Below are 27,664 nucleotides of genomic sequence, written 5' to 3' on the forward strand. Positions count from 1 at the left end.
CAGCCCGCGATTCCCGCCAATTCTCGCACTGAGGCCTTACCTGGGTCTCGGGAGCCTTTATACAGCCGCTCAGCCCGCGATTCCCGCCGATTCTCGCACTGAGGCCTTACCTGGGTCTCGGGAGCCTTTATACAGCCGCTCAGCCCGCGATTCCCGCCGATTCTCGCACTGAGGCCTTACCTGGGTCTCGGGAGCCTTTATACAGCCGCTCAGCCCGCCGATTCTCGCACTGAGGCCTTACCTGGGTCTCGGGAGCCTTTATACAGCCGCTCAGCCCGCGATTCCCGCACTGAGGCCTTACCTGGGTCTCGGGAGCCTTTATACAGCCGCTCAGCCCGCGATTCCCGGCGATTCTCGCACTGAGGCCTTACCTGGGTCTCGGGAGCCTTTATACAGCCGCTCAGCCCGCGATTCCCGGCGATTCTCGCACTGAGGCCTTACCTGGGTCTCGGGAGCCTTTATACAGCCGCTCAGCCCGCGATTCCTGCCGATTCTTGCAAAGAAAACTGAAAATACTCAAATACTGATAGAACAGGTAATACTGGAAGTACTCAAAAAGAGATGATCTGACAAAAGGGTGTCTATCCGCTTGTTCATCTACCTTTCTCTTTTCCCAGATGCTGAGACACTATTTTATGTATTCCTCGGAATTTGTATTTTTGCCACACAAATGGATTGGACTAGATTTAGTGCTACATTTTTAACAGAAGTAATTTGTACAAAGAAAACCACCACCACCACTGTCTCAGCAACAGTTAAACCACACAACCTCAAACATGACCCAGCATTGAGAAGTTTCACAATATCCATCCATTTTTTATAAATTCATTAAATATTTTAAAAGCAGTCATTTAATAGCATTGCATTTCACTCAGATCTATTTCAGCTACTGGAATTGTATTACTGTGTATTTAATGCTCACACAGTTAAAGCAGTAACAACTAGTATCTGGCAAAGACACTGCAGGCTAAGTCTCACATAATCTAGATATTCTTTGCTCGTTCTTCAGTGATTTAATTTTTCCTCAAAAAAATTGAAACATGAGTTTAACTCTTGATCCAGGGTTTCTTTTGCAGATTGAATATTACCTTGTTTGTAACAAGTTCAAAATATATGCTCTAATGCTTTAAAAACATAAAAAAAGCATTTAACTCCAAATACAAGCATAATCATGCATTTGATCACACAGGTGTAAAAGTTAAGGCCTGGAAGCAGAAACCTACATGACTTTTCACTAGAGCATGGTGCATGGGTGATTTTAAAATACAAAGCCTGCAGTGAAATAAACTGCATTTACTAAAATTGGTGATGTGCGTAATTTTAGTTTAATTTAGCAGCCGTACATCCTTCTTTACAGTAGCCACATTAGTCAATTCCTTTGGATTGTCACCATAAATGGCAGTTTAATGTGACTCCTGCCTTTGTTTTTCCCACCATTGTAAACACTGGTGGCACTGAAAGTGAAAGCAGCAGCCAATTTCCAGTCAGAGTGGGTGGAGTGTTCCCAGTGCTCCTTGCACATCCACAATTATGAGCAGTTTAATTCTCCCAAGCTCTTTTACCATCGAATGCAAGCAAAACTGCCAGACTACTAATAGCAAGGGAGTGAGAGGTCTTCAGTCACTTAGGTTTGTGATAGCCATATTTCTTTAATTATCACTTTCATTCTGCTTAATTGAAGATTATTAACAACAGAAAGTAGAAACCCTCCACTTGAGCTGCTTCTATAAAAGCTCCTACATTCAGAGGAAACCTCACAATTGTCACCCAACATTAGCAATAGAACTGAAACATTACCTTGTTCCAATTAGAGTAGCTTAGAAAAGTTGTCCTTGTCTACTACCTACACAAGTCTGTTAAAAGTATCCATTTTCTACAACCAACGTTGGAGTCTATTCATGGTAATTGTGCATCAGATCAGCTATTCAGGTATCTGGTTACCATCTGGAAACTAGTTATACAACATTTAATTTAATCCCAACAAGTTACCTAAATTGAAATTACACTGCAATTGCTTTATCTAGTGAAAAGATCATAGTACTTTACGGAAGAATCCATTTTCAAGATTTTTCCTCTTTTTAAAAAAAAGGCATTTGAAAATTCATAAGCCTTGGATCTCAGCCCTGGGACTGGCCTGCCTGGACTCTCTGCTGCTGACCTTTTGCCAGTGTATCCTGGGTGAGAGGGAAGTCCCTAGTTTTAAAATTACTGGTGGGAACTCACGCCACTATAAGTGCATCATCGGCACCAACCCGGGAAGGGTGGGAAATTCCAACGCACTCCTGGCTGGCCTCCCACATTCTACCCTACGTAAACTTCAGGTCATCCAAAACTCGGCTGCCCATGTCCTAACTCATGCCAAGTCCCATTCGCCTATCCCCCGTGCTCGCTGACCTACATTAGCTCCCGGTTAAGCAGTGCCTCGATTTCAAAATTCTCATCCTTGTTTGCAAATCCCTCCATGGCCTCGCCCCTCCTTATCTCTGTAATCTCCTTCACCACCGCCCCCCCCCCCCCCCCCACAGGGTAGCTGCACTCCTCTAATTCTGCCCTCTTAATCGCTCAACCTTTGGTGGCCATGCCTTCTGTTGCCTAGGCCCCAAGCTCTGGAATTCCCTGCCAAACCTCTCCACCTCGCTACCTCTCTTTCCTCCTTTAAGACGCTCCTTAAAACCTACCTCTTTGACCAAGCTTTTGGTCACCTGCCCCAATTTCTCCTTATGTGATTTGGTGTCAAATTTTTTGTCTTATAATACTCCTGTGCAGCGCCTTGGGACGTTTTACTATGTTAAAGGCGCTATATAAATACAAGTTGTTGAAATGTGGTACTAGGCAGCCCCTCGTTCTGACTACAGCAGCCCCAGGCAACGTAAAGTATCTCAAAGGGGGATGATCAGACTCAAAAGCTGCTAAAGTTTTTCAGGGCTCCAAGCCAAGTGGGCTTTACATCCACCATTCAGAAAACCATGCGCGTTCTTTCTATTAGAATTTCAGCTACCCAGCAGAACCCAGGCCAGGACTAAGGAGGTAACCAGCCTGCGAGTTCTCTTCCCGTCACACCCCCTCTGACATAGGAGACTATGTTTGAATGGTCGAGGGTTCCATTCCAAACAGGCTCTCTCCAAAAACTTGAGTCTAATTCTCAGGCGTTCTGCAGCACTTCTAACTTCTGGAAGTATGCTGGGAAACCTGCACAAATTCGGAGCTAGTATCTCATTTCCCTGGATTCCCCATGATTTAGTCCATCTCTAACAGGTCAAGTAACCTGCGGCTGGTTTCTGTCTACCGATTCCCTGAAATTATTAGACTGCATTCCTTCTCTCCCCATGGAGGAAAGCACTGGTCTCCATCAGCATTTTTACAAAATAGCATGGCATACAGCCAAAATAATATAAAAGTGGCTTAAAGGGCCATTGTTTCAAAATCATGATGCAATGCCACCTGTTGAATTCTAATATGGTGCGAGTACAGGTACAAGTCTGCAATCCAAGCTGCTGAATTTGTTAACATTTTTGGAATTTCACTGTCGCCCATATAGCAATGGATTCCATACCATCATTCAACAGCTAAAAAGACTACTACTGTCTAATATCACAGGCAAAAACATCATCCAAATTTTGGAAAGATTGAGTGAAGGTTCACTGCTGAAAAACTCAATCTGCACCCACACCGGTTTTTGCTTTGCTGAAAGAAACAATCTAAATCAATGTGATTATAGTAATGCTTTCCAAGGGTGGCATGAATGAACAACAGATATTTAGAATTGTAGTCCCAATTCATTTGGTCAAATTTTACAAAGATGAAATGCAGTATCTTTGGTTTCAGTGCTGAGGGAAGGACACCAAAATGAGTGTTAATCTTCACCTATTCACACCATTAAAGCAGACAGATGAAGTTTTGTTTGAAGAAAAACAAATGGTTCTAATCTTTTTATATTAGGTACAATGCAGAATTAAACAATCTGGTTATAAATTACTATCTGGGGGGCCCGGCGTTGCCAGGGCAGTTTAGAGGGCCGCGCGGTTGACGGCCGGCCGCTGCCCCGCTCTGTGTCTCGGGCCGAGCGGTTGTGAGGCCCGGCCCGAGTGACCCCAACTCGCCTCCCGCTCCGGCGGGCCGACGCAGCTGCCCCGCTCGCTGTTGAGGAAAAGCAGGGGAAAAAATGGCGGCGATGTTTCGGGAGGCTGCAGGATTAGGTCCAGCCCGTGACGCACCGATTGGTCAACCATCAGGTCACTGAACTGTAGGATTGGTCAACCATCACGTCACTCAACGCTAATGAGCGGTAGGATTGGTCAACCGCTAATGAGCGGATTTTTGAACATTTTTTGTATACTGTCCGAACAATTTTTGTCTGACCAAAAAGTAAATACGCCTGTGACACTCCCCTGATCATCAGCTTTCTTTTGATATAACATATGTGTAGGTACGCTCTATAACTTGAGTGTATAGCAGAGACAGACAGACAGACACATATATATATAGGTAAAGATGAGAGTTTTTTTGTCAAGAGAACTAAAAACCTGTGGAAAAAATGACTCGTGCCATTCTCATCTAGATTGGCGCACCAAAATACTAGTACAAAGTACGAATTAAGAGGATATATTCAGGGCCCAAACCTTTAACACATCAGGCTCTAATTATAACTGCATTTCTTTTTTTGTTTAAGAAAGATACTCGACCAAGGGTGTGAAAGCACATGCAATCTCTGAAGACTCAAGGGTTATAGTATACTACTCAAATGTAGCCATGGTGTGGAGATGCTGGTGTTGGACTGGGGTGGACAAATGTAAGAAATCACACAACACACGGTTATAGTCCAACAGCTTTATTTGAAATCACTACAGTGATTTCAAATAAAGCTGTTGGACTATAACCTGGTGTTGTGTGATTTCTTACTCAAATGTAGTGGAGGCAGAGTTCATTTTCTTACCTCACTGGGATTTGAACTCATCACCTCCTTAGTTAAATTGAAAATACTTGGCTTAGCCATTAGATGCATTTGCCCAACTAGAAATTTGCACCTCTGCGCCAAGCAAGGAGTAATGTTCATACTAATACAACTCTTGTGGACAAGTTGACAAAACTATAATTTTTACAAAAAAATGGATATGGAGATCCTAGGTTTTATAAACAGGGGCATACAGTCCAAAAGCAGAGGTAATGCTAAAACAGACAAATTATTACTTAGGCCAGAGTAATAATAGTGTCCAGTTCTGGGTCTTTAGAAAGGATGAAGTTCACAAGATTATACCAGAATTGAGAGGCTTTAGTTTAAGAGACTATAGAAACTGTGGCCCTTTTCAGTAAAACAAAGAAGGTTAAAATCAAATCTGATAGGAGGTGCTCAAACGTATGATGGATTTTGAGAAGATAATAAGGAAAAACTATTTTCCACTGGTTGATGAAATCAGTAACTAGAGGTTTAAAAAAGTTATGATCACTAAAACAACAAAGGGAAAAGTTAAAGAAATGTTATTGTCGTAGGAGGTTAAGACATGGAGACCTAGAAATTGGGTTGGGGAGCCAAAGTGGCGCAAAAGTCGCCTGAGCGCAGGATTTAGCGCAGCGATCGGAGTGATACCGATCGCCAGAAATTCAGTTTCAGTGCCCCTCGAGGGAGACGGGGCGAGGCTCGAGGCGCTCCGCGTCCCTCTTAGGGCGGTGAAACTGATTATCGCAGCGCAACGTGCCGCAGCGCCACACGCTGCGGTACTGCAGGCCTTCCTCCCACTGTTAAGGGGGAGGTGCCTGCAACAGCGCGATCCCCGATCGCGAGTGCCAGCAAATGAGCCCGGCACCAAGGAGAAGTGCCGGGCTCTCGGGAAACAGCCGGCAATGCCACGGGGGGGGGGGGGGGGGGGGGGGGGGTTAGGAGGCCGGGGACGGAGGTGCTGGCAGGCGGCCGCCCCGCACCTCCACCTTAACTTGCGCCGCTGCCGGCACAGTAAGGCCCCGTGAACCGGGCGCGGGTAGCGAGCGGCACAACTGCAGCGTTCGCTACCAAATATCGCGAACAGGGCACGAATGGGGCACTGCGCACACCGATGACGTCATCGGTGGCAGCGCGGCGCAAATGCCTAACGCCACCATTAGCGCCCCTACTGAATATCGCCGGAGACGCAGCCAGTGGCGCCACAGCCACTGACTGCCTCTTTAGGCGCTAACAGGTGGCGCTACTCACCCAATTTCTCCCCCGGAATGTCATATCAGAAACAGCGGTGGAAGCAGAACAGCTTTTTAAAGGGCAATGGATAAGTATTAAGAGGAAAACATTAAAGGGGCATTAGTCAATCTCCATGATGTTGCACACAGTCTCAAGAGCAAATGTAGTCTTCAGGTGAAGTGGGGTTAAAGGGAACTAGATAATTGGAACAAGACATGCAGACACAATTCAGTTCACGTTAGTCATATATTCATAGAATTATAGAAATTTACAGCACAGAAGGAGGCCATTCAGCCCATCATGTCGGTGCCAACCGAAAAAGAGCTATCCTGCCTAATCCCACTTTCCAGCTCTTGGTCCATAGCCCTGTAGGCTGCAACACTTCAAATGCATATCCAAGTACTTTTTAAATGTGATTAGGGTTTCTGCCTCTACCACCCTAAACATAGGTATGGCAGCGGAGGGATTATGTCCTTATTTTTATATTTCCATTATAAATTTCAGTGTCCACACTTATAATGGAAGAGGCAAAATGCTGCAGATGCTGGAAATCTGAAATATAAACAGAAAATGTTGGAATGCTTATGTAAATTTGTCACATTGTAATTATATCCGCCTGCCAGCTGCAACACTTCCACTGGCAGAATGGTGTAATTACAGCATGAGCTTACATGGGTTGTTTTCATTATAAATATGGGCATAGAAATTTATAATGGAAAAGGTCGACAGGAAGCACGAGTAGATGTAACATTTTTAATATATTTATGGATGGGGGAGTCCGACAGGAGGGTGGGACTAAGTAGCTAGCTCTTTCAGAAAGCTAGCACAGGTGCAATGGGCTTCCTTCTGTGGTATAAAATTCTGATTCTAAGATCTGATTTGACAAAGCACAACAAAGACAGAGATGCTTCCCCCCCCCCCCAAAAAAAAAGTGTAGGGGGTGGTGAAGGGGAAGGATACTGAAACATATACAAATTTAATTTTAACGTGTGCAAGACCAACTTGTATTGTTGTTGAAATGAAATAATCTTGAAAAGTAAACATGAAAATTAATAAGATTGGTGCCATGCACAAGATAGGTTTATAGTTTCTCTTTCCTCCAAACCACTTCAGGAAATATTTAAATCCTGGGGAGGAGGAAATAAAGGAAAGAAAAACTATAAAGAATGGAAAAATATAGGAAGAGGGAAAAAATACAATTTTCTAAAGCGAAACCACAGATACATTAGTCCATTTCTTGTGTATTTAACCGAGACTTCTTTATTAGTACAATTTTCTATATTAGTACAATTTTACTATATAAGATACAAGATTCTGTTTTAAAGTGCTTTTTAAACACTACTAATTAATAAGGCAAATATTTTATTGCTTTTATCAAAATAATAGATCACAACTTTAATATGAAAATATTCACAAAAGAAATTTATACAATCCCAAAAATGGAAAAATTCCTACCTGTATCGGATATGATAGGGGTTTTCAGGCAGGCTAACCAAAATATCACTTGCATCCATTCAGTTGCATTATATGATGACACTCAACATATCCACTGTAGGTTCAGGAAGAATGTCAATTCCCCTTTTAGTTTCAGAAAATTCAATCAAGTGCTTAATACAGGCTCCATAAGTATGAAGGTTTTGGGGATGCTGTCTATATCCTAAGCTCTTGCTTCATTGTTCTTCCTCAGAACTACAAAAAATTGATTCGGCTCACGGAAGGTGTCCCGATTTCTTGTAATGGTGGCCCTTTCAGTTCCTTCAACTGTAATCTGCAAAGGGAACAAGAATCCTTGCATAAAGTCCCATTTGATGAGAGAAGCCTTATAATAACCCTACAGCTTATATGCATAAGCATTAATGACTGCCAGCAGATAACGGCATCAGTGACTGCAATGAAGACAGGGAAAATACTTCATGTAACCATGGAAATTTTGCCAAGCAATGAATTTTAGGCGAGAAAGCAACAGCAAACAGCAAAGTATTCATTTATTTTAAGGGTTCTAGTGAAAAGCCATTACCCAGCTCTAGAATTTTATTCTTCTTTCATTTAAAAATGGTAATCACAGTTGTCCTAAAAATGACAAGTATCCAAAAAGTGACAATGGATCAAAACAAAATTCTCTGCAACAGCGCATTTATATTTGCAGCGATATGCTGTCGAAATTCACACAACTCTGCATTTTGAATTTTATTCTTTAAATTCATATCAACTCAATAGGAAGTTCATCCTAAAGATTTATTTTGTTCTGTTTAATCCATATTTAATCCATGCTTTAAATTATAAATAGGTCAAGGTGGATTCCGCCAAATGGCAGTTAGAATTTTATAATACAAAACAGAGCTACTTTCTGTGATTAGCATCAGCAAATTTCTCAAACAAAATATAAGTATAGAAAATTGAATCAAACTAGACAATTTTTTTACTATTTTATACAAAGTAAATCTGACAACAGCATAACTTTTAAATGTTTACAGTAATTTCTTAAAATAGTATATTTAAAAAGTCATTGCCAAAATGATGCTGATTGATCTCTTCATTTTAAGAGGAATTGGTTTACTCAAACAGGAATTCAACTAGATTCAACCCGTTTCAGTGTTGATTTTTTTCTGTTTTGAAGAGAAAAGCAAATTATCAGAGATTAGACACACATGCACAAACTACAACAAGCTGTCAAATATGGAATTTATCCAAGTACAATGCAAGTACTTCATAATGTTGGTCACAAAGTGTGCTTTCAAGCATGAAATTGTATTGATACAATTTTTCTTCTCTTCACTGACTACTGTGTTGCCTGCAGAGGGCAGGAGAAGGAAATCGTCAAGTAGACAGACGTGCAGGGACAACTGCAACGAATATTTCCATGTTTACCTGCAAAAGTTGCTACTTAAAGATCTGGTAGCATGTGTTATTTCATTGTCTCTGCAGTTTATATTGTGTCATGCTCGTCAAAAGTGCTTTAATACATAAGCAAACTCCAGTGACACCACTTCAAAAATGTTTGCACCAAACATACATTTCAGAGTATTTTCTCATGAATTATGCACTATGACTACTATAATAAAATGGCAAGTTTAATCATTTCAATAGTGCCCAGTAGTTTTGGATTGCATTTCGTAATTGCAAAAAAGGGCCTTTCCTCCTATTTGTTTGAAACATTTCAATTAGCAAGCTCCCCCTACCTAAATTAGTGGAATTGCTGTTTGGCAAATTCAACTGACGAGACAAGATAGGCTGAGCTGAGCCCGAGACACTTGGGTGATGCCTTAAAGCAAAACTAATGAGAAAGCCGTTGCAAACATTCGCTTACATGGGGTAAAAGGATAATTAAACTCCAATACAACAGAAATCCCAGCATCTTATTTCAGGAGTTACATGAAAAACAATCCACACACTATGCGTCAGCACCTTTGCAGAAAATATAATCAGCTTTACATGTAACCTCCGTTAGGGACAGCTGTCAAACAGTCAGATTAAAAGCAGGATTATAATGGTAGAAGGGGCCCAATTAAAATGTTCCAGCAGAAATGGTTTGCAAACAAATGGAAAGGCAGTCAAGTTTAATGAATACGAAATGGTAGTATTCACTGCATCATTCCTACCATAATCACTGTTTCCTATATATTAGCAGATATTTCTTGGCATTGCTTACAAACTAAAGCGTCTCTCTACTTGTGACTGCCACCACTTATTTCACACTAATTATTTCAGTCTCACTCTGTTTCTCTTTCTCTGTATACTCAAATACTTTCGAATCAGACAGATGCATCAGTTTGCCTTGGATTCTTGCATTCTTTTGGTAAATCTGCCCTTCCCTCTGTCTCCTCCAAACTGCCTCTCAGAACTTCCTAACACCATGTGGACTGCAGCGGTTCAAGAAGGCAGCTCACCACTATCTTCTCAAGGGCAATTAGGGATGGGCACTAAATGCAGGCCTAGCCAGCGACGCCTACATCCCATCAATGAATTATAAAAAACTCTTTCTGTTGACCTTCCCCCTCCCAGCAGAAGGCGGGGGTGTCAGGACCTGAGTTGGAATGCACTTCTACTCCATGTCAGATGGACTAATGGTATTTGATGTCAATATCATACACAAAAAGTGCAGGGGGATACTTAAAAAAGAAATTAGGAGATCAAGGAGGGGCCATGAAATAACACTGGCGAGCAAAATAAAGGAAAATCCTAAGGTGTTTTATAAGTATATTAAGGGTAAGAGGATAACTAGGGAAAAAATAGGGCCCATTAGGGACAAAAGTGGCAATCTGTGTGTGGAGCCAGAAGATGTAGGAGGGGTTCTAAATGAATTTTTTGCATCTGTTTTCACTATGGAGAAGGACGATGTAGACATAGAAATAGGGCGGGGGGACTGCGATATGCTCGAACATATTAACATCGAGAGGGAGGAGGTATTGGCGGTTTTAGCTGGCCTAAAAATGGATAAATCCCCAGGCCCGGATGAAATGTATCCCAGGCTGCTGTGTGAGGCAAAGGAAGAGATTGCGGGGGCTCTAACACATATATTCAGGACCTCCCTGGCCACAGGGGATGTGCCAGAGGACTGGAGAACCGCTAATGTAGTACCATTATTCAAGAAGGGTAGTAGGGAAAAACCGGGGAACTACAGGCCAGTGAGCCTAACATCAGTGGTAGGAAAATTATTGGAAAAAATTCTGAGGGACAAAATTTGTCTCCACTTGGAGAGGCAAGGATTAATCAGGGATAGTCAACGTGGCTTTGTCAAGGGAAGATCATGTCTGACTAATTTGATTGAATTTTTTGAGGGGGTGACTAGGTGTGTGGATGAGGGTAACGCAGTGGATGTGGTATACATGGATTTCAGTAAGGCCTTCGATAAAGTCCCGCACAGGAGCCTGGTCAAGAAGGTAAGAGCCCATGGAATCCAGGGTGCCTTGGCACATTGGATACAAAACTGGCTTAGTGGCAGAAGGCAGAGGGTGATGGTCGAAGGTTGTTTTTGTGACTGGAAGCCTGTGGCTAGTGGGGTACCACAGGGATCGGTGCTGGGTCCCTTGCTGTTTGTGGTCTACATTAATGACTTGGATATGAATGTAAAAGGTATGATCAGTAAGTTCGCAGATGATACAAAAATTGGTAGGGTGGTAAATAGCGAGGAGGGTAGCCTCAGTCTGCAGGACGATATAGATGGGTTGGTCAGATGGGCGGAACAGTGGCAAATGGAATTTAACCCGGAAAAGTGCGAGGTGATGCACTTTGGGGGGGACTAACAAGGCAAGGGAATACACAATGAATGGAAAGACCCTAGGCAAGACGGAGGGTCAGAGGGATCTGGGTGTGCAAGTACACAGATCCCTGAAGGCGGCGGAACAGGTGGATAAGGTGGTAAAAGAGGCATATGGGATACTTGCCTTCATTAGCCGAGGCATTGAATATAAGAGCAAGGAGGTTATGATGGAGCTGTATAAAACACTGGTTAGGCCACAGCTGGAATACTGTGTGCAGTTCTGGTCGCCACACTACAGGAAGGATGTGATCGCGTTGGAGAGGGTGCAGAGGAGATTCACCAGGATGTTACCAGGGCTGGAGCGCTTCAGCTATGAAGAGAGACTGGGCAGATTGGGTTTGTTTTCCTTGGAGCAGAGGAGGCTGAGGGGGACATGATTGAGGTGTACAAAATTATGAGGGGCATAGATAGGATGGATGCTGAGGAGCTTTTTCCCTTAGTAGAGGGGTCAATAACTAGGGGGCATAGATTCAAGGTAAAGGGCGGGAGGTTTAGAGGGGATTTGAGAAAGAACTTTTTCACCCAGAGGGTGGTTGGAGTCTGGAACTCACTGCCTGAAAGGGTTGTGGAGGCAGGAACCCTCACAACATTTAAGAAGCATTTGGATGAGCACTTGAAATGCCATAGCATACAGGGCTACGGACCAAATGCTGGAATATGGGATTAAATTAGACAGGGCTTGATGGCCGGCGCGGACACGATGGGCCGAAGGGCCTCTATCCGTGCTGTATTACTCTATGACTCTATGACAATCTAGAAAGCAGACTTGTATGCTTTTGAATGCTTACTGCACACGATGCAATGGCTACTATTGAAAAATGTAGCCAACAAGCAGAATTCCAAAACTTCAGCATCCTATTATATTTGCATGGAAACAATGGAACACTGTTCTATCACTGGCAGTATTATTCTAGGTCACACAAGACATGGGATAACTCAGCACCATTCACTCACACTTAGAATACTACAGCATTTTAATCTCAAAATTGACCAAAATATTAGATAAAGTCAGTACCGAATTTGGAAAATTAACAAGTGATAAAAACAATTCCTGGACTACGATGAGGTCTTTTGAAACTTACAATTTCATATTGTACTGTACCTGCAGGAACTGGACAGTAAGTAACTATTTGTTGCAAACATACTTAAAATTTTCAATCATGTAGACAAATTTTTACTGCTTGCCTCACAATTTGGCATTTTCTCTGCTTAAAAGGAATTAGAATTATGATTGGAACCTGTAGGCAACAGGATGATGATGATATGACAGAATTTAAAAAACTAATAATTTTCTAAGATGAACTTCATCAAGAAGTAATCACATTTGTTGAATGGAAATTTTGGGCTCAAATGTTATTTTGTTTGTAACATATAAAGGACCAATACAGGTAAAAATATAATGCATGCACATCTTTTAGACTATAAAAATCTTATCTAGCCTGGACTTGCCTCTTCCCAATAGCACAGCAAAAAGTGAGAATTGACCACTTTAAAGAAAATCAAGGAACATAAATCTGTACAAAAACAACATAATCTGTATCCTATCTGCTCACAGCATTAACACATTAAAATAGGTATTCCAAAACAGTGTTTCTGGAAATTCGAAATTGAGGTTAAAAACAATATGCATGAAAACAATTCCAATTGCTTCCTTAACTCTAATTTCACAATTCTGAACCAAAAGTAAGATGTCTGATGAGTGTTTGAAGCTAAGAAACTACATGTTCTAGTCCACAACACAATTATATTTAACCCTGCTAAAAAGTAACTGCACACAAATACAGTTAATTAGGGGCGATTCTAAAACCAAGTACTATAACATCAAAAGATTTGGAAGTACTGTAATTGTTACAGCAATCATGACCAGTCAGAAATTCTATTCTCAAATCACAGGAATCAACGTCAGAACCATGCTCACGACAATCAAGATCTAGAAGCAAACCTCTGTTCTTTTGAAAACAGACAAGGAATTAATGCAAAAGAAAAATTACAGGAACAAAAGGAAAGCGCCAGGTGAAACCAACACCATTACCTCTGGTGTCCCCCAAGGATCTATCCTTGGCCCCCTCCTATTTCTCATCTACATGTTGCCCCTTGGCGACATCATCCGAAGACACAGTGCAAGTTTCCACATGTACTCTGACGACACCCAGCTCTACTTCACCACCACATTTCTCAATCTCTCCACTGTAAATTGTCAGACTGCTTGCCCGACATCTAGTACTGGATGAGCAGAAATTTCCTCCAACTAAATATTGGGAAGATCAAAGTTATTGTCTTTGGTCCCCGCCACAAACTCCATCCCTCTCCCTGGCAAATCTCTGAGGTTGAACCAGACTGTTCGCAACCTTGGCATCATGTGACCGACATGTGCTTCATCCGACAACATATTTGCACCATCACTTAGACTGCCCATTTCCACCTCCGGAACATCAGCCAACTCTGCCCCGCCTCAGCTGTTCTACTGCTAAAACCCTCATCCATGCCTTTGTTACCTCTAGACTTGGCTATTCCAATACACTCCAGGCCGGCCTCCCACGTTCTACCCTACGTAAACTTGAGGTCATCCAAAACTCTGCTGCCCGTGTCCTAACTCGCATCAAGTCCCGTTCACATATCACCCCTGTGCTCGCAGACCTGCATTGGCTCACAGATAAGCAATGCCTCGATTTTAAAATTCTCATCCTTGTTTTCAAATCCTTCCATGGCCTCGCCCTCCCTATCTCTAATCTCCTCCAGTCCCACAACGCTCCAAGATATTGACACTCCTCTAATTCTGGCCTGTTGAGAAGCCTGATTTTAATCGCTCCACCATTGGTGGCCGTGCCTTCAGCTGTCAAGGCCCTAAATTCTGGAATTTCCTCCCTAAACCTCTCAGCCTCTCCTCCATTAAGATGCTCCTTAAAACCTACCTCTTTAACCAAGCTTTTGGTCATCTGCCCTAATATCTCCTTATGTGGCTCAGCGTCAAACTTTGTTTTATAACGCTCCTGTGAAGCGTGTTGGGATGATTTACTACATTGAAGGCACTATATAAATAAAAGTTGTTGTTGTTGAAAGATGGAGTTTTGCACATAAAGGCTGACTCACAATAGATGATCTAATATTCTTCCTCATTCGTTCAACTTCTACATATAAAAATGGATTATGTCAAATTAGCACATAAAATTACATGGAATTCTTCATGAGTTCACAGTGTCAAGAGGAAATCATTATATATTAGAGCAGGCTTGTCATTGATATTCTCATAGCAGGAATCAACCTTCCGCAACCCATTTAGTTAGCCACTATTTTGTAATGAGTTTCATCAAGAATTTAGCCTGGAAATTACTTTAAACATTTCTATGATAACATTTACTCAATATGCTCAAAAGGAATTCCTCCCTCTGCTATTTTAAATGGAAGCATTAACCCATTTATTGTCAAATAGTGCAATGAGGAATTTGACATTGACACATTAATCGTTCATGTGATAGCATCACTCACATTAATTTCCAGGCTTTTGTTACCAAATGGAACAAACTGCCTAGATAAAACCAAGGAGATCCACTAAAGAACACCAACATTTTGAACACCAATGAAGCAATGCTATCTTCCAAGTTAAAATTTTAGCACCTTAATTTCTCAAAACTTAATTCCAAATTTGGCCTTATGATTGCCATATTTACTTGTCAAACTAAATAAGCTGGATCTACTTCCAGAGCATGGCACGCTAACATTGCAAGTTGAAAAAAGTGCAGGGAAACAGTGCTGAAACATATTAAAGTTACAAGAAAGTGCTGGCTCTAATGGATCCATTATGAAACATTTCAAAACATTCCTAATTCCATACAGGCACTGTCCATTATTCAGTGGTGTGATTTTTTCAAATGACCTTCATGAACTTAGTTAAAATTGGGTTTTAAAATCTCCCAACAATTAAAGGAATGCAACTGCCACCTGAACTCTCAATGAGACAAATAATTGGCCTTGATTCAGTAAATAGTGTAGATAAGAAATGGCAAACATTATCCTGGCATTAACAAACAATGCAACACATAGGCATGGAAGCTTTTTCTAGATGCACTGATAACAGAGGGCTGTGTTTGGCCAGCGCTCTTAGCAGGGACATTAAAACAGAGACTCTGGGCTACCTTGTGCCAGATCTGGTCCTCTGTCAAATGCAGAAAATGTCAAATGTTGTTCTGTTAGAATCAGAGCCAAGTGGGCCGATTGTCAGATATGTTGCAATTCCTCGTCAATCAGGTTTACCTTGACCAGAGTTACTGTTATCACTTCTACATGGGACAGCTAAAGTCCCTTGATTCACAGGAGCAGCTTGAGGTATTAGAAGTAGGGATTTGGGCTAAAACTGCAAATCACCAATAAAAAACACCAAGACAAAAATTCTCAAAACTTCTTATAAAAACTGCTAGAACCCCACCCCTCTCAAAAAACTTCAGCTGACAGCAAAAAATAGTTTCTTTAAATAAAATTCCATGCTCCATTAAGATTTTCAGCTTCCCATACATTTACTACATGCTCATTGGGTAGGCTCTACGAGACTTAGTGACACAGCTACACTCATTCTACAGCCTTGCGTCTTCATTACACCCTTTTAGACAATAAAACATTTTTGGTTCAGGAGTATAAGCAACAATAAAACAGGGGCTGAAAATGCTAAGAATGGGGAAAATAGAACAGAAACCTTAATGATAACATATGTAAATCAACTGAGTTCAATCCCCAAAAATCATGCTGGAGCTGTATTGTGCTCTGATCAAGCTGTGCCTGTAGTGCATACAGTTTTAGTCACTGCAACATTTGGAACCACCCAAGTCCCGTAGACATCGCTGAGGAGAGCAATGAATCTGGGGTTAGATATATGAGCTATGAGAAATGACTAGTTAAGTGAGGGTCCTTCAACCCTAAAGAGATTTATCTCTGAAGGGACCTTACAGAAGTATGCAAGATACTTAATGAGATGGAATAAAAAAGCCAAAGCAATATTTTTAGACATGCCAACGATGTGGTAGCGAGTTCCACATTCTCACCACTCTTTGGGTAAAGAAGTCTCTTCTGAATTCCCTATTGAATTTATTGGTGACTATCTTAGATTTATGGCTCCTAGTTTTGGTATCTCCTACAAATGCAAACATCTACTCTGCATCTACCCTAATTTTAAAGACCTCTATCAGGTCATCCCTCAGCCTTCTCTTTTCTAGAGAAATGAGCCCCAGCCTGTTCACTGTATCATCCTTGGGAATCTTTTATGTACCTTCTCCAGTGCCTCTATAGCCTTTTTATAAGAGAGACCAGAACTGTGCACAGTATAAGTGTGGTCTAACCAAGGTTCGATAGAAGTTTAACATAACTTCTCTGTTTTTCAATTCTATCCTTCTAGGAATTAACTTCCGATTCCCAAGTCCAATTTACATAAACAATTTGGAACAGTGGCCCCAGCACCAATCTTTGTGGAACACAACGTCCCACCTTTTGCCAGTCAGAGTAGCTACCCTTAACTTCTACTCTCTGTTTTGCTACTTGTCCCCTGACTCCACATGCTCTGATCTTAGTCATGCGTGTACTAGTACCAGTCATTGTCACACTTTTGATGACCAAATAAGGATTTTCAAGCAAGGTGAAAACATTCTTGGAAGATTAGTTGCTACTTTGGAAGATACTCAATCATAATGTTACCTTGACATTCTGAGTCAAATAAAGTTTTATTTATGTTTGCTTTCTGGAACAGAAAACTATTGAAGGATCAAGTTCAGTCAGTAAGTTACCCACATTTGCACAGTAATTTGTATTTGGTACTGATGGTTGCCATATGTTGTCCATTGGCATATGTTGATTGTCATACACTGTAGATCAGGTATACAGGTGACCATAATGTTGAATAATATTCATTGACACAATACAATGATTGAACTCAAACTTAATACTGACTAGCCAGCAAAATGTTAATCTTTAAAAGGTTTTGCTACATCTACACTGGCAAAGTTTTACCAGCAATATTAAATATTACAAACCATGACTTGAGTCTAGTATCATTCAGCATGGTCACAATTTGTAAGAAGTGGAAAATACTACACTATAAAAGCTTTGCTTCTGTGATGTAAAATTTAACACAAGGTTTGAAATATCAATCTAGTTGTTTTATATATATGTGTTGTGATTTGCATCTTTTTAAAGATCAATATTCAATTTGATATTAAATAGCTTTGATGATAATACATCTAATGCCCCAAGAACCCACCCCCCAACCAGTATGGGCAAAAACTAAGTACAGCAAAGCAGAAAATTATTGACCATTTAGGTAATTCCATTCATAGAAACAGCAAGATCCATCTTTATTACAATACTGTGTATGTACATGGATCAGATATTCTTTATATTTTGAATATTAAAGATGGTCTTGTGTGCATAATACTGTTCAACAGATTACAAGGATTTTGATCCATATTAGAATGGCCTTTTGATGACTGGCACTCCATACTATCATTTATTTTTATTTCCAATTTCTTTTTACTCTCTTGCTAAAATGAAGCGAGTTCCACAATAGGCAAATTAATAGGGCCTATCTATTATGTGTTTCATTACATTGCAACAAGGTAAAAAAAAAATCCAGATTACAACATATTTTAGGGCAGATTTTACCAATGCTGTGTTTGGGGCTACTGGATTGCTTGGGCCCAGGGAATCCAGGGAAATCAGGCAGAGAAAAGCACCACCTTCAACAGACTGCCTGATTGTCTACCCACTAATTTAAATGGACAGAAATCAAGGGGGGTCCCTTATGGGCGTGCAATCCTCCTCACCCGATTTTCCTGCACACACTGTGCTGCCCAGTGCCCCAGATAGAGGAAAATCAGTCTGTTACTTTCTGTGCATTTTTCCATTTATAAACTTTAAGACTTAGTGATATTCAAAAATGCAATTTAATATATCTTGTTACCAACTGCTTATCTTTTGTTCAAATTATTATACAATTCAGTGGGCCAACAATTGGGGTCGGAGGCGTATCTCCGGAGTACGCCTCCGACCCACGAAAGAATTATGCAACTACCCGCTGGCAGCGAGGCTGCGAAAACTTGCAGTCTGAGGCTGTGAGATGGAAGGCTGCGTAATGGCTCATGGATCCCAGGGACGCAGGTGGTGTGAAAGCGAACCTGGGATCACATGGGCCTAGTCCTCCAATCACAAAGCAGAATTCAATTTTAATCATTTCTGAAGGGAATCCCTTAATGAGATGTAATGGAATCTCGAAATCTGATCCAATTATAATTTACAGAACTGAAATTTTATTCGCAATTACCTTCATTTCACCAACCTCACTAAAAATTTAATTTTGTGATAGTTTTAGGCATTAAAACTGTAATCCGAGCCAATATTTGCAGAAACCCATTTGATACAGTGTATGTATATTTTACAATATGAAAATATTTAATTAATGCCTGAGGTATCCCCTTACACTGATGCAAACAGGCCCTGTGCCTGTTTGTATCAACCGTAAAATTTCCATGCACAATTGCTGGCTAGTTGGTGGGAATAGCCCACCTCTGCGCCAGCAATTGCTTTTCTGTAGTCTGCGCGGATGTCCTGTCAATGCGTATGCTGACAGACCGCAAATTCCGGATTTTGCGCACACACATGCGGAAATCCCGAACTTGCGGTGGATTTCAAAGGAGACATGGCTACTTACTCAGAGTACACCATCATACCCGAGTGCAAAATCTGGGCCAATGATAATACTTGGGACTGCCAGATCCTTCTTCAGATTATACCACACCTAATGTTCAGCCTAGGTACTGGTATCCTCCCTAGTGGTGATTATACCACCAATTCCTCAAATTGTTGGTTTTAAAATAAAAACACAGTATGCCAACTTCGTTTTGTTTCCACGATCTTATCTGCTGGTTATCCTAGTTCCATGTGCAAGCAACACTGACACTAAGAAGTCCCCAATGCCAAATTCCTGGCATGACGGGGTAATCTGATTAAAGATTACCCCAAGAAGTGTCACCAGCCGTCTTCGTCAATGAGTACTTAGAATAAACACTGGTGCAACCAACAGCCCAGGGTAAAGTCTTGACCAACATTTAGCACGGGTTGGCTTGTCAATTTTCAGCAGCCTGCTGGGCAGCGCCGTTTAACGTCTCGCTTACTTCACCTTTCCCTTGCAATTAACGCTCCAGGGAGCAAGTCCAATACTGTGTAAAATACAGGTAAAAGAAAACTTTCAGAGGCAAACACGACTCTGGTTAAAGAGAAAAGGCCAAAGAGAGAATGGCAAAACATGTGCGAGAGATGCAATTGAGAGGGAGAAAGGGAGTCAAGAGAGTTAGTCAGAGGAGAGGGTGGAGAGAAGGGAGGTGAGAATGAGGAACACGGAGTGGAAGAGAGCGAAACAGAAATGAAAGAGGGAGGGGAGACATTTTTTTCCAAACAGACCACTACCACAATCCTTAACTAGAGGGGCGCTGGAAGCTGGGAGTATTTCGGTGGGGCCCAGCCGAAAAAGCTGATTTTTGTTGGGAATTGATCGCACTCGACTGCGGCGAACCTTGCTCAACGACTAATGCGCTGTGTTTGAAGTGATTGGCTGGCCCGGCGGTTGCACCTTTAGTCCCAACGTACACTCGTTTTGAAAGTCTGTCTCCCCCTCCTCCGCGGGCCCCTCTTCCCCCCGCTCACTAAGAGTCTCGGGCTCTGCTATCGTTTAATACTCACAGTACCGGTTGCGCTCCCAGGCGGATTTGAGAAGTTTACGGTTACACACTACCGTCCCCGAGCTCGCCCAGCCTTCAAACGCGGCGTCAACGGCGGATATATAAATTAGACAAATAAGAGATCCCCGCGCTCTCACTGACTCAAATTTGAATCGGGCTTGGAGGAGGGGGGCGGGGTTTCGTCGCTGTTGTTATGGTGATGGTGAAGCTGCGGCCCAGGCGGTCTACCAGAGGCACGTAGAATGTTATAACAACAACTTGTATTTATTATATAGCACCTTTAATGTAGTAAAACATCCCAAGGCGTTGCACAGGAGTATTTTAAGACAAAAAATTTGACACCAAGTCACATAAGGAGAAATTAGGGCAGGTGACCAAAAGCTTGGTAAAGAGGTAGGTTTTAAGGACCCTCTTAAAGGAGGAAAGGTTTAGGCAGGGAATTCCAGAGCTTAGGGCCTAGGCAACAGAAGGCATAGCCACCAATGGTTGAGCGATTATAATCAGGGATGCTCAAGAGGGCAGAATTAGAGGAACACAGCTATCTCAGGGGGTTGTGGGGCTGAAGGAGATTACAGCGATAGGAAGGGGCGAGGCCACGGAAGGGTTTGAAAACAAGAATGAGAATTTTGAAAGCAATGTCCTCTGGTTACAGTGCAGAAGGAGGCCATTCGGTCCATCCTGCCTGTGCTGGCTCTTTGAAAGAACTATCCAATTACTCACACTCCCCTGCTCTTTCCCCTAGCCCTGCAAATTTTTCCTTTTCAAATAGCTATCCAATTCTCTTTTGAAAGTTACTATTGAATCTGCTTGCACCACCTTAAATATGTGTCCTCTGGTTATGGACTTTCCTGCCAGTGGAAACAGTTTCTCCCTATCTACTCTATCAAAACACTTCATAATTTTGAACACCTCTATTTAATCTCCGCTTAACCTTCTCTGCTCTAAGGAGAACAATCACAACTTCTCTAGTTTCTCCACATAACTGAAGTCCCTCATCCCTCCCTGGTACTATTCTAGTAAATCTCCTCTGCACCCTCTCCAAGGCCTTCCTAAAGTGTTCTACCCATAATTGGACACAATACTCCAGCTGAGCCCTAACGAGTGATTTATAAATGTTTAGCATGACTTCCTTGTTTTTGTACTTTATGCCTCTATTTATAAAGCCAAGGCTCACTTATGCTTTTTTAACAACCTTATCAACGTCCTGCTACCTTTCAAGGTTTGTGTATGTTTACTCGCCGATCTCTCTGTTCCTGCACCCAATTTTAAAATTGTACCATTTAGTTTTTATTGCCTCTCTTCATTCTTCCTTCCAAAATGCTTCACTTCCCACTTCTGTGCATTAAATTTAATCTGCCATGTGTCTCCCCAATTCATCAATCTGTCTATGTCCTCCTGAAGTCAGCTACTATCCTCCTCACTGTTTAGTACATTTTCGAGTTTCATCTCATCTGCAAACTCTTATATTATGCCCTATATACGCAAATCCAGGTTACTAATATATGTCAAAAAGAGCTGTGGTCCTAATAACGACCCCTGGGAAACACCACTGTATACCTCCCTCCAGTCTGATAAACAACCGTTCATCACTATCTGATTTCTGTCTCTTAGCCAATTTTGTATCCATGCTACCACTGCCCCTTTAATCCCATGGGCTTCAATTTTGCTAACATCCACACTTGGAGCTGGAGTAGATCATTCAGCCCCTCAAGCCTGTTCTGCCTATCAGTTAGATCATGACTGATTTGTACCTCAACTCCATTTACCTGGCTTTGACCCATATCTCTTGATACCTAACAAAAATCTATCAATCTCAATCTTGAAAATTTCAATTGGCCTAGCATCCATAGCCTTTTGGGGCCGAGAATCCCACATTTCTACTACCCTTTGTGTGAAAAAATGCTTCCTGATTTCTCTTCTGAATGTCCTAGCTCTAATTTTAAGATTATGCCCCTTTGTTCAGTATTCCCCCACCTGAGAAAATAATTTTCTGGATCTACCGTACTGAATCCCTTTATCATTTTAAGCATCTCAGTTAGAACATCCTCACTTCTAAACTCACAGGAAATCAAGCCAAGTTTATGCAACCTAGTCTCATAATTTAACCCTTTAAGCCCTGGTATCATTTTGGTGCATCTGCGCTGTATTCACTCCAAGGCCAATATATCCTTCTTGAGGCGCGGTGCCTAAAACTGAATGCAGTACTCCAGATGGGGTCTGGCCAAGGCGCTGTACAACTGAAGCATAACTTCATCCTCTTTGTATTCCAACCCTCTTGAGATAAAGGCCAACATTCCATTAGCCTTTTTACTTTTTGTACCTGTGTACTAGCTTTTAATGATTTGTGTACCTGGAGACCCAAATCCCTTTGCTCCTCCACAATTCATAATCTTTCACCATTAAGAAAATATTCTGATTTGTCTTTCTCAGATGCAAAGTGGCTGACCTCACACTTTCCACATTGAACTCCATCTGCCCCAGTTTTGCCCACTCACTTAATTTGTCGATGACCCTGTGTAACTTTCTGCTCCCGTTGACACAACTTACTGTGCCTCCCAACTTATCATAAGAACATAAGAAATAGGAGCAGGAGTAGGCCATATGGCCCTTCGGGCCTGCTCCGCCATTCAATAGGATCATGGCTGATCTGAATCTAGACTCACGTCCACTTCCCTGCCCTCTCCCCGTAACCCCTAATTCCCTCATCTGCAAAGTTGGTTATGCACTCTCTATTCCTTCATCCAAGTCATTGATATAGATGGTGAAAAACTAAGGCTCCAGTACAGCTTGTTGGGGAACACCACTTGTCACATCCTACCAATGAGAGTACATTCCCTTTATCCCTACTCTCTGTCATCTATCTCTCAATCAATTATTAACTCAAGTCACAAGTTAGCTCCAATTCTGTGCGTTTATTTTTGCCAATAATCTCTTGTGCGGAACCTTATTAAATGCTTTCTGGAAGTCCATATAGACAACATCCATAGACGCTCCCTGTCCACCATGTTAATGACCTCCTCAAAAAATTGAACATGACCTACCCATCACAAAAAGCTGACTCTTTGAGCAGCTCATACATGTTTAAGTGCTCAGTCACTCTGTCTCTCATGATAGATTCCAGTAACCTCCACAACTGATGTTTAACTGCAGGTCTGTAGTTGTCTGGTTTCTCCCTCTCCTTTCTTAAATAATTGAGTAATATTTGCAATTTTCTAATCCAAAGGCACAATTCCAGAATCTAGAGCTTTGGAAAATTATGACTTTTGTGGTGGAGTTTCCGCTCAGTTGTGTTGGTTTTCTCAGCATAATTCACCCAAAAACAATGTAACCGGTGCAAAAGATTGCAGAATTTTAAGCGCAAACTACGTTCAGCGCAAATCAAGTTTCCGTGATCTTTTGCGCTAGTTTAAAAAAACATCGCATTAGAGATGTGTTCCTCTAATTCTGGCCCTGACTACAAAACTGGCCACGCCTTCAGGATGAATTAATCACCATTGTGAGTTTCTGCTAATTGTGCTCATTTGCAGGCCTTCGAGGAAGCTCTAAAAATTAAGCTGGCTACTTTGGATGCAAGGACACTACTAGGCATGTTTTAAAAGCTTTTGAATTAAATTTTTAAAATAAATTTACTAAGAAACTGACTACTGTACCCCAATATAATGAGCAAATGTTTCTGTATAATAAAAAAAAAATCATTTCCAGTAATTTAAAATTGGGTTACTCTAAGGTGGTGAATTGACACTGTGATTAAAAATGCTTATTTTTTTGTGATAAACCCATTTTCAGCTGCATTAATCAAACTGCACTAATCAAACTGCACCTAGTTACCACTCTTAAATATTTCAAGAAATATTTTTTGAAGCAGCTTTAATTAAAAATTATGTTTTAAAAGGCTGCCCGATTGTGCTGGTTCATGGCAGATTTTGCGTTTGGCGATATGCAAATCAGTTTTAGTGGAAACTCGAGAAAAAAAAAATCGCCTTTCAAAATGGGCGCAATTTTGGGCGCAATTTGCACCGGATTGCTGATTGCACCCAAAGCAAAAACTCTTGACTAAGGTATCTGCAATTTCCCCACCTGTTTCTTTTAATACCCTAGGATGGAAACCATCAGATTCTGGTGATTAAAGTCCCATTATTTTCTCCATTACCTTTTTCTTACTTATACTAAATCTAATGCGTTCCACCCCATGATTTATTTTTAGGATTCCTTGTACCACTGGAATTTTGTCCTCTTCCTCTACTGTGAAAATGGAAACAAAGTATTCATTTAACAAGTTTGCCATGTCCTTATTATCCATTATACAGGAAACTTTGGTTTATCCAGAGGTTATATGTCCGGAATACTCGATCTAACGGCAAAAATCAGGAGCCGTTTTCTATAAGTTTTTTTAGTTCTCGTTGCTTTTTTTTCCCCAGTCAGGCACTGCAAGGTCTGTAGCTATAGCAACAGCTTCAGCTAGAGACGCTTGCAGCTGCAGCCGACTGTTTAGAAGCTGTTGCTAAGCAACAGTGTTTGTTGTCAGATATGGAGATGAAAACCTCCGTATGCTTCAACATTAACTTTGTATGTCCGGCAGTTTTGATAGATCGGCAACAGCTCGGTCCCATCAGTGCCGGATATCACAAAGTTTCCTGTAGTATCATTTGCATCTGCCTTTAATGGGCCCACATTCCCCCTTACCATTCTCTTTCTCTTAATATATTGATTTTAAAAATCCTTTACTGTTAGTTTTGCAAGTTGTTTTCCATACTTCCTTTATGCCCCCTTAGTACTTTATTTTTATTTATTTGTTGCTTTTTATAGCACTTCCCGTCTGCTAGATTTTCATTTTTCCTTGCACTTGTTTTTTGCCTTTTTTCTTTTAGCTTGATGCTGTCTCTTACTGCATTTGTTGACCATGGATGGTTAATTGCATAAGTGGAGTGTTTGCCTTTTATAGCTATGTACTGGTTTTGTATTGTACCAAAAGCTTCTTTGAATATTTCTCACTGTTTCTCTGTAGGTTTACCCATTGACAGATCAGCCCAGTTTACAATTTATTTGACATCCCTTCAAAGTTTGCCTTACTTAAATTTAAAGCCTCGATTTGTGACTCTTGCTATTAAGGGATAGCTTAATAATGAGTGTTATGAGGCCTCAATAATAATGCTGCTCACAATGCACATGTTTGATCTTGATTATGGCTAATGAAACACACCCACTCTTGGTGTTCAGTTATACCTTATTAAGTAGAAAGGTAGAAAATTCATATTGTAAGTTGCTTAATCAAACTGGTAACTCTGATTATATTTAATTTTTCCTGTATGACTGTACTGTATGACACTATCTAGAATCTGTAGGATCATTTGATTGTCCAATGAATTTCGGATTGCTTTTATCGTTCTTTGTCCCATTTCTGTTCCTGTTTCTGGGTCCCAACGGTGAAGGTAGGTTCATTTGGCACTTTATCATATTACTCATCTCATTGTTAATTCATAGGAGCAAGTATTGATTTGCATACTCTGAAGTAAGATGTAGAAACAAATTTCAGTGAGACACCATGGGCTGGATTTTCCTCACCCCACTGGGTCCGGGGCAGGCAATGTCAGTGGCAGGTCACGGCCCCGCTGCTGGCTCCATCCCGCTCTGGAAAATGAATTTACGTTGAAGGGGCTTGTTAAGCCCGCCCAGCGTGTTTCCCTCTCTTTTCATTGGACCAAAAACAAGTTCACAATTAAACTGACAAAAACCCAATGACCCTTTTAAACAGCCCTCCACCAATCAAATCAAAATTTGGTTGTCCAGATTAATTATGCACTCCAGTCCCCGCGGCGCCCACCGGTCACGAAAAAGCTCGAGCGTGCCGGCGGACACCGCGTGCTCCATCTCTAGCCCAGCGTGTTTCCCGGGCCAATTAGAGGAAGTGGGTCTGGTGACATCATTCACGACGCATCATCAGCCAGTTTCCTTAAAGGGACCATGACCAACTTTGTTTTGACATTTGTGCTGTCAGTGTTCCACAGCATTGAAGTGCTGCAAACACAGACAATCACTTCACAGAGGTGCAGGGCTGCACCCAGGTTCTCCCATGACTCCCTCCATATGTTTATGGAGGGAGTCACAGTACACAGGCAGGTCCTCTTCCCTTCGCATAGATGGAAGAGACCTCCCCAGGAGACCAAAACAGCCTGGTTGCACATTGCACAGGAGGTCACAAGTAGGGATATCGACAGGAGGACCTGGGTGCAGTGGCGCAAACCTTTCAATGATCTCATTAGATCACAAAACTTTAATACAAAGCCACATCACCTTCATCCTCCTGTGCCTCTCATCACATCCCCATCACTCTGTCTTCTCTACCCTACTCCTGCACATCCTTACTCACACCAACTTACCTTGCACCTCCACCCATCCCTCTCTCTCTATCTACATTATCACATCCGCATCTCACTAGCCACCCCTCACACTCACCCTCATCCTAGTGCAATCATACCAACTAACAACACACAAGGAGGCGACTTGGGTGTTTTATCCAACGTTCATGTAGTTTCTGTTAATGTGCTGTCAAACATTGAAACCTTTATTTTCAACACTTTCCGTTCTTGGACAGATTTAAGTGCACCTTTGGAAGTGGCTTAGTGAGTTGCAGTGAATGGTGAGACATAACAGTACCCCCCGCAATGGTGGTGCGTATGTAAGGAATGGCTTGGACATTGTAGCGATGCTTTATGGTGCTGGTGTGGGGTGGTGCCAACCTGGCACATCATGTAGCAACCAGGGTATACAGCGTCAAGTGAAGTAAATCTGGCCATAGCGAAGCCATCCCTGGCCTCCTGGGCAGCAATGTGCTCAGGTGCTGATGCCCTCTGTCCTGTGCAGCATCAGGTGATTGCAAAGAAGGTTGGTGGTGTTGTTGGTGTTCTGGTGTGCCTGGTGCTGCTAGTGTTGGGGCTGATCATGGTCGGATTCTGAGAACTATGGTGAGACAGTATAAAGGGCACCCATGTTGATGGAATATATTGCAGGTGAAGTAGAGATGACAGAAGCATTCTCAATGGTGAGAGAGTTCTTCCAATGAGGTGAAACTGGATGGAGAATGGAAAGTGAAAAGCCTGCAGAATCTGTGGTGGAAATGGACTGAGAAACAGCCTGTGGCTGAGGAAAGTGATGATGTCAGGTGGGAGCTTTTACTGTACATTTGAAGCTGTCAAGTAATCAATTGCAGCAATGGCCATTCAACTCCCGCCTCAGGTTCACAGACGTGATCCCTGAGCAGTGTGGACCCTGTGGGCGAGCAGTGAAAGTTAAAAGGAAAGGTTAAAAGCATTATTAAGGGTCTGTCAACAGCCCAATAATTGGTTTAATTGGGTCGCCTACCTCTGCGGGTTGGGTCAAATCAGAGATCATACACGCGCCATTGAGAAAGGCGTGTTGCGGCGGGGTTCCGACTCGCTGTCAAAAAAAATCAAATTTTCTACTCAACCTGCCACCGATCCCACCCGCTGACCCCCTGTAAAATTCTGGCCCATGTTAATTGAAAAT

The 27,664-nt window shown here is 41.8% G+C and overlaps 1 protein-coding gene across 2 annotated transcripts in view; it reads right to left on the minus strand.

Moving 5' to 3' along the window:
• The window catches only part of gpsm2 (G protein signaling modulator 2), a 73,951-nt gene extending 53,642 nt beyond the window's left edge, over positions 1 to 20,309 (minus strand). Inside the window, exons 1-2 of one of the 2 annotated variants that reach the window (XM_085982431.1) lie at positions 20,142 to 20,309; positions 7,622 to 7,934 (exon numbers count right to left, since the gene is read on the minus strand). In XM_085982431.1, coding sequence (XP_085838557.1) covers positions 7,622 to 7,680 — 59 coding nt within the window. In that variant the 5' untranslated portion in view covers positions 7,681 to 7,934; positions 20,142 to 20,309. Of the gene's footprint in view, positions 1 to 7,621; positions 7,935 to 8,183; positions 8,587 to 20,141 lie in introns of those variants that run through there. The other variant, XM_085982432.1, reaches the window with a different exon arrangement.
• Between the last annotated feature and the right edge of the window lie 7,355 nt (positions 20,310 to 27,664).

Source organism: Somniosus microcephalus, chromosome 3 (genome assembly GCF_052327205.1).
Source record: "Somniosus microcephalus isolate GS21.2 chromosome 3, FLI_Smic_1.0, whole genome shotgun sequence".
NCBI classification, from domain to species: domain Eukaryota; kingdom Metazoa; phylum Chordata; class Chondrichthyes; order Squaliformes; family Somniosidae; genus Somniosus; species Somniosus microcephalus.